This window comes from Panthera uncia, chromosome B1, assembly GCF_023721935.1.
Source record: "Panthera uncia isolate 11264 chromosome B1, Puncia_PCG_1.0, whole genome shotgun sequence".
NCBI classification, from domain to species: domain Eukaryota; kingdom Metazoa; phylum Chordata; class Mammalia; order Carnivora; family Felidae; genus Panthera; species Panthera uncia.
Window position 1 is genome coordinate 84771588 of NC_064811.1, and position 8456 is coordinate 84780043.

The window sequence follows — 8456 nt, forward strand, 5'->3', positions numbered from 1 at the left end:
CACCTTTTGGGATGAGCACTGGGTGTTGTATGGAAACCAATTTGACAATAAATTTCATATATTAAAAAAAATAAAATAAAATAAAAAAATGAAAAAAATAAAATAAAATAAATCTCTACATGGAATTTCATTTTTTAGATGCCTCATTATTTACTCTATCATTTTCTTTTGTTGGAATTTTTAATGTTTTCAGTTCTTTGAATTTTAGTTTGAAAAATATCCTTGAATATATTGGCAAATTGAACTCCTGAAAAATTTTGACAAAATATACACAACTGTTAGGCTAAACCATATGAAATAGTAATTGACATTTTAAATGATAAAAAATGGCAGTTGCATAAGGTTCAACCTAAAAGTTTGTGTAAAAATGCTCTTTTCACTACATACGTGCCAATGTCTGATAATTTTAATAGATAAAGATTTATATCTCATTATTTTAATTTCCATTTGTTTAATTACTCTTCTGATTCATTTATTCAGCAGTCTGGACTGTGTGCTTATCATGTGCAAACCGGTATGACAGGCATAAGGATACAAAGAGCACTCAGATCAGAATGAAACCTGTGTTCATGGTGCTTACAAATCTATTAGAGGAAATTATTAATCACATAGTCTTAAATATAAATATGAATTTTAATATGTGAAAAATGCCATGACAGACATGTGCTAAAAGAGTTGATAAAGGGACATCTATTTAAATTAGGAGGCTCATAGAAGGTTTCCCTGTGAAAGTGACATTTGAGCTCTTATCTAATAGAAGAGTACACTTAACTTATGACGAATTGGCAGAGGGGAATTTGAAATGGTGTACTGTGTTCAAAGATTTTGTGGCAAAAATATAGCATCATACATTCAGGGACTTGAAAGAGGATAGAAGTGGCTGGAACAGAGCTTAGGCAGCTGAGTTATCGTATGAGATTAAATTGGACAGGTCATTATTGTCAGTCATTATTGTCTGGCTTAAGAATATTCTTTTTCTCACATGAGCAGTGGGAAAACATGGTAGGAGTTTTAAGCAGGGGTGAAGAATCATGTTCTTAGATATGTTTTAAAAGCATCATTCTTTTTTTACAATAGGACCATGATGGTAGCTTGGACTTGGGAAGTGGAGACAGAGACAGAGAAAAGGTAATAGACTTGGGAGCTATTTGAACAACTGAATGGATCCTTGTGCTGTGTCTTGAAATGGGGAACAGTGGAAGAGGAAAATGTTTAGAGGTAAGATAACATGTTTGGTGGAGTTTAAGGAGCTTTTCAGACATCTAGGTGGAAATCTCAAGTAGATAATTGAATATACATGACCAGAGCTTGAAGAAGGTTTAGATACAGGACTTTCAATTGTGAGCCAGTTACTTTTTGAGTTTTAAACCAAATATACGTATTATCTATTAAAAATTAAAGAACATTATAGAGTAAGATACATTTCTAATTCTCATATCAAATAATGTCTAAGATTTATAATTTGTTCAATAAATGTTTAGTAGTTTGTTAAATTAAAAATGACATAATAATTTTGGGCACCTGGGTGGTTCAGCCATTTAAGTGTCTGACTTCTGTTCAGGTCATGATCTCACGGCTTGTGGGTTCTAGCCCCACATCAGGCTCTGTGCTGACAGCTGGGAGCCTGGAGCCTGTTTCAGATTCTGTCTCCCTCTCTCTCTGACCCTCCCCCACTTGTGCTCTGTCTCTCTCTCAAAAATAAATAAACATTAAAAATTTTTTTAAGTGACATAATAATGTGACATTATTTTAGTAATTTAAGGAAAGAAATCTATATTTATGCATGTGTATAATTTACTGTGCACCAGAGTGTGTGTATGTATATCATACATATATGTGAGATATATATAAATATATCACGAAAATGAGAGTTGGATATTTGGAATTTTTGCACTGTTGCATATATGCCCCTTAAAATGAATGAGTGACAAAATACATTGCAATAAAAGACTGGTATAGAGGATATATAAGGATCAGAGATTAGGGGCTGGAATAAAGATGATTTGGAGAGTTTTAGCTGTGTATTACAACTTTGAGTTACCTGCTTCCCAAGATATATCCAAAGTTCAGGTGAGGAAAATACTTCTAGCAGAAATGTGCTTTATCCTTTCTTATAATTTCTTCAGTGCATCAAATCTGGCCACCTGGAAACTGTCCAAATAGAGATTTGGTTCCCTGGAGACTTCATTCACTGAATTCTGCTTTGGCACATGCCTCTAGCTCACCCAGAGGAACATTTAACAAACATCTGTAGGAAACCTGCTTTTGCATTGTGACAATGTGGTTGAGGACAGTGTCCTCTTTATTACCCATACAAAGAATTTCTTGAAACTCAATACTAGAAATCCCTTAGCCCTTAAGGAATGTGTATGTATTGTTTTTATAGATAGTGTAAACTATATTACTAATTGTATTCTTTTGCATGTATATTAAGAGTCTCAGACATATTTCAAGTTCACCTTTCATAAACGATTAGGACTCTTTCTTTCATAAATGATAGGACTCTATCCATGTTACAACTTCACCCTGATTTTGTTTGTATTTTCTCTCTTTATTTTCTCCAGTCTTAATTTTTAATTCATTTATATTTATCTACTGTATAGATTGTTATGCATTTTTATAATCCAAAAGAAAACCAATTTGATAATAGAAAAAAATGGTAACTCTTTATTCAAAAGTGAAAAATAAAGCCATGGGTTTAGATGAGTTTACTTGGGGAGAGAGAATAAAGTTAGGACAAAATCAGGCCCAGGATTTAGCATTGAGGAACCTATTTCTTTAATCACTACATAGAGGCAGAGAATCAGAAATACAAGCATGGAAGACAGGCCAAAGAAGAAGGAGGGGACCAGGGAAATTGGAAGCCGAGAAACAGTAGCCACATGATAGGTGGTAGGCACTACTGAAAAATCAAGGAAGTTGAGGACTGAAATGCCCCCTGGATTTCACAACAAGCCTCTCTAGATAGAGTGTTGGGAGATGAAATCAGATTTAAGTAGCTTGAGGAGAAAATAGCAGGTGAAGAAAGGGAGATACAGAATGTAGGCAACCCATAAATTTATGTTTGTTAGACATTTTAATTTTTCTTCTATCAACTCTTTATGACTTTGGTTCTTTTCATACAGTACTATATGTTCTTATTAGTGTGTAAGAGTGTTATATATTTTAAAGGTTTTGTTTTTACACTAGGTCTGTTAAATATGCTGCAAACTCTTTCTCAATATATTCTTTCCCATTATGGTGAATATAACCTTAATATCAACTGGAGTTCTGCTAGTTATATAAGAGCGCTTGTGATGACATATGCTGTGATGATCTGATGTTTTACCCATTCGATTAATGTATATTTATTGCTTTCACCATGTGCTCATGACTAATTTTGTAAGAATTTGCAGTATAGGAGTGCCTGGGTGGATCAGTAGGTTAAGTTTCTGACTTTGCCTAAGGTCATGATCTCACTGTTGGTCAGTTTGATCCCTGCGTAGGGCTCTGTGCTAACAGTTTGGAGCCTGGAGCCTGCTTCAGATTCTGTCTGTCTCTCTCTCTCTCTCTCTCTCTCTGCCCCTCCCACACTCCACACTCATGCTGTGTCACTGTCTCTGTCTCTCTCTCAAAAATAAATAAACATTAAAAAACTTCAAAAAAATAATAATTATCCATACTTGGTGTGTCCCTGGATTTCAAGAATATAAGGTATTTTTTGTTATTTTGTTAATGTTTTTGGACTATTAAATAAAACATACTGAATTAGTTCCTTAAGGTTTCCAGGTAAGAAACAGTGAATGTCATTTTAAAAATTCTTTAATTAAATATTCCAATTAATACTGGCCTATGAGCTTGGAAATTGTCCTTCACTATATATTAATAAACCTTCCTAGAGCTTCTAACTTGATCTCAAAAATGCACTTAGAAAATGGAAGAAAATATTTTCTGTTTTTTAATATTCCCATATATCAAGTAGTATATGCCATAAATGAATCAAATGACAATATTTTTATATATTTCCAATATCTACATACTTAATTAAAACAAAGGTAATATATATATATATATAATGTGTTTATTACACATGTAAGAGATATAATATATATATAGTTATATAGTTTATGTACTATAAATAAGCACTGAATTCTAATTTAAATGAAAGTAATAATTTTTGTCTAATTAAACTCTTCAATCATCAGAATTCCTTAGGAGCCATAATAGCATAGAGGCTGAGAATAGCACAGGCCCTTGAGTGGATTACAGTGGTTTGAATCTCGGCTTTATTGTATGATCTTGGGAAAGCTTAGCATCTTTTAGATAAATGTTATATTTAAATGTTAAAATTCAAAATGGCAAATTTGGGAAGGATGGTGAAGAGAAACGATGACCTTGTTGGCAAAGAATTCCAGTATGTGTGTGTGTGTGCATGTGTGTGTGTATTATGGGTGTGTAGGGATGCTGAAGTAGCCTTCCAGGCAAAAGGAAACTTTGTAGAACTGAAAGATGGTTTCTAAGCCAATAAAAACTGTTTTGCAGATTTCGAATAAAGCAGAAGGTAATGTGTCTCAGGATGAGACCAGAACCTGTGATCTCACATTCAGATCGTTAGTACAGATACTAATATTATACAAAAAAAAAAAAAAAAGTCGAAGTAGAAAGCAAGCAATTCTCTCAGTGCAGAATGAGTACCAAACACTTAAAGAAATACGCAGTGCCTTTTATTCAACAAAATGTGTGACCGTTACCGTAAGGTTCTCCATTTATGAAATACAGGTGTTCATTAAGGGATTATCTACAATCAGGTCTAAAATTTCCAAGTTCATAGGAGATTGCAAGCATTTTGCTGCAGCTGAAGAAAATCCATTTGTGCCTGTGTCAAAGCTGAAATAGTTTTTAAGCTCAGAAGATCTTTTGATTTTATGCAGAGGGACAGAGTGAGTTAAATATGTTTTCTATTGAGGCTGGGAGGATACAATTCAGTTTATATTAAATGAGGGTAGGAAATAGAATTCAATAAGACAAGTGTTCACACTGCAGTTTAAATGATGTATTCCTTTCTCAATAAGAACTAATTAGGGAACTAATAACCTTTGTGATTATTTCAAGAAAGCATTAATTATACAGGAAAATATGATTTCTGTGAGTACATACTGTTACCTTTGTTCTATATGAAGTGGAGAGTCTATGCAGCCATAACCAAAGGCGCCACGACTCACCTGAAATATCTCAGAGGAGGTCAAGCATGTAAACTTGAATCTATAAAGTAATTGTAAATATCACAGGACTACTTTTCCAGTTCATGTTTGATAAGACACTAGTGCAGAAAGATTCTGGGGAACGGTAAACTTTGGAAAATCTAATAACTTATATGTCCTATTTTATTCTAAAAATTTTCTTAATGAGGTTTTTCTGTATTTCTGTATTTCATCAGTGGTCTACCCAAAGTCTTACTATAAATTACAGTTTTTAAAAGATTTTCAGAATCTGAGCTGAGCATGCTTCAAATTTTGTTGCAAATTTCATGCTCCATAAATTTTGTATTGTTTTGGTGATTAAATAATGTTTCTACTAAAGAAATAGTAATGAATAGTAAAATATTCATTAATTTCAAGCCAGTGACTGAAATAACATTACATTATCAATTAAAGTAATTCCAAGACCACTTCAGATTTTGTATAAATGGAAAAATACCCCTTTTGACCCCTTAGGCTTGAAACATCAATTTCACACACACTAAATTTTCATCAAATTTCATAATGAATTATTAATATCTCAAGAAGAATATTCAAGAGAATTTTATAACATGATATGCTAATGTCCCTCCTGATCACATTAAAAGTCACATGCTTACACGTAATGGATTAGAAAGGAACCCAAAACAAAACAAAAAGGCAGACGCTCAAACCAAAGGAACATTCATTTATATCTTGGTAGAGCAAGGTCAGAGGCAATTTCTCCTGTTCCTCAACTTGGAGCTGATTTTTTCAGTTCCTTCTTTATACTCACTTCTGACCCCACAAAAGTGAAAGGGTGAGATACATGTAGACGACCAGGGATAAAGGGAAGATTAGCAGTTTCAGAGGCTTTTGAAAAATGTGATTTTGTGCTTATTTATCCTCATTAGTGGCAACTAACCATTGCTCTTTCAGTTTAATCCTCTAAGCCTAGCATGTGAAAGTAGTTTGTGCTCACTGTTTCAAAATGGTAAATGCAGAGGATGGATTTACGGAAAGAGTTGGTTTTGTCTTATTTTTTCTCATAGTAGTGGCTTAATGTAGTGAGAATATTGTCTCATTTTCTTTTGAAACAGTTTTGTTGCTATAGAAAGAAGCTCACTTTTCTTTTCAAAGTTGAGGACATTGAGTCTTGAAGTTAAAGTCACTTCACCCCCACACATCCCCCGTGAAGCTGCCAATCACAAAACAGGGACGGGATCAACTGTTATTGATTTTTTAGAATAATATTGAATTAGAGTATAAACAGCTTTCAATAATAGGTAGGGGTTTACCATTGTCTTGACACAAGTATGCATAGTTCATAATGTTCAATAGGAGAGAGCAAATACAAATACTAAAAATTTAGATACCAGAAAAGTATTGGAGCTTCTTTTAATTGCTTAAGAATCTCAGAATCCTCACTGTAGATGGGGGAACATTCTAAAAAATTACCTTAAATAGCTATGTATAAAGTGGTGTGTATTGTTTTGTAACCATTTATTATTTGGGATTTTGTTGTTGTTGTTGCCCGTTATCTGAAACATTAGATTGTATGTAATCTTGCAGGCACAGGATGTATCCAGTTTATAGCCTCCCCAGATTATTAAAAGTGAAATCTAACCCAAGACCCTGTAGAAACTTATAGCATACAGCAATCTTTTGGAGAGGTATTATTACCTCTGATGGATGTTCCATGACTGGGAGGCCAAACCACTATTGGCTTTGGAGCAAGGATAGAGAATAGGATGGGTGGGGATGAGGACCAGCAGACCAGAGAGAGGGAGGAAGGATGGAGGGTGACTCATTGTCCATTTCTCTGACAGAATAGTGACTAACGAGAGAAGGAAGACCAAAAAATACATTTTACAGAGAACGTAAGTTTTGCAGCAATTGTTTGCATCCATTTGGGAAAGCTCGTATTAAGTGTTTCTAGCTGAGTTTGTCCTACTTGGAATGACAGACTTTCCCTATCTCTCTCATTGGTCTTCTCAGTCCCTCCAGATGCCATTAATAGAGATCAGGGGGCGTTGAGGGAGAATGGGGGAAGCCATGGAAGCAGAAACTGGTTCAGCCAGTTGGGGCATTATCAATGTGTTCGTGACTTCTTTTTCCAAGAGTTCTTTCCTAGTCCTTTCCTTTTATCAAATCCATCTTGTCACCCTGTCATTGGTAACATTGTCCCACTGCCCAGCTTTTCTCTCTCCCTTCTCCCTCCTTCCTCCCTATTCTCTCCTCACCTGTCCACGGCAATGGCCGTCATAGAGTAGATGCTGGCGAACACCGCTGTGATGGGAAAGAAGTTCTGGAAGCGACAATAGTTGGCGCCGAAGTACCACTCGCTGTGAAGCGCATAGATGAAGTTGACCAAGGTGTTGAAGGCAGCCATAGAGGCGTCGGAGAAAGCCAGGTTCACGAGGAAGTAGTTGGTAACGGTCCTCATGCGCTTGTGGGCCAGGATGATCCAGATGACGATGAGGTTCCCGAACACCGCCACGGCCACAACCACGCCGTATGCCAGGGACCAGAGCGCGATGCGCCAGGACGGCTGCACGAACTGGTTGGTGAGGTTGGCCCGGGGTTGCGAAGGCGCCGGGGAGGCCGCGGGCAGTCCTAGGGCAGAGGACGAGGCCGAGAGGTTGCCAGCTTGGACTAGCAGGTGCAGCCACTCAGCCTCAGCCGCCCCCGGAGCGGCCCCTGCCGCGAGCGCAGCGCTCAGGTTCCCGGGATCCGCGCCCGCCGTGCTCGCGCGGTCGGTCCAGTTCGCGGCTGCGGGGAGAGAACCCATCGAAGCTAGTCTGCAGCCCCGATCTCCCCACTCACGGACGCCAGCCGAAGGTCTTCTCTGCTTCCTGGTCCCTTTGCTGGTGGGCAGACCTCAGCTCCGCCTGGAAGCAAGGTAGAGAGGCTACCGCAGCCCTTGATGGTTAAGAAATGCTTTGAGCCAGCAGGTGATGGGTAATGGGGGAAGCACTTTTTCCGAGGAGTTTGCGTCTCTAGCCGGCAGGAAGGATGAGACAGTCGAGAAGCGAGTTGTTAGGAGCTGTCACCTGCGGGGAACTCCGGGATCGCCCCTGCGCGAGTTCCCGGGCACCGGCTGGATCACTGAGGTTCAGGCGCTGCAGCGGGCTTTATAGTCTCTTACAGTCCCGGCTTTGGTGACGTTGTGGGGGCCGCGGAGCTGACGAACCCCTTCGAGGGCTACGATTGCACTCCTTTCCTCCGTCTCCCCTTTTGCATTTCATTCATTCGCTACTG

The 8456-nt window shown here is 37.7% G+C and overlaps 1 protein-coding gene across 1 annotated transcript in view; it reads right to left on the minus strand.

Annotated features, from left to right (window-relative positions):
• The window catches only part of TACR3 (tachykinin receptor 3), an 88813-nt gene extending 80827 nt beyond the window's left edge, over window positions 1–7986 (minus strand). Inside the window, exon 1 of the mRNA XM_049630948.1 lies at window positions 7439–7986. Within this exon, the coding sequence (XP_049486905.1) occupies window positions 7439–7986 (548 nt within the window). The remainder of the gene's footprint in view (window positions 1–7438) is intronic.
• Window positions 7987–8456: the final 470 nt, after the last annotated feature.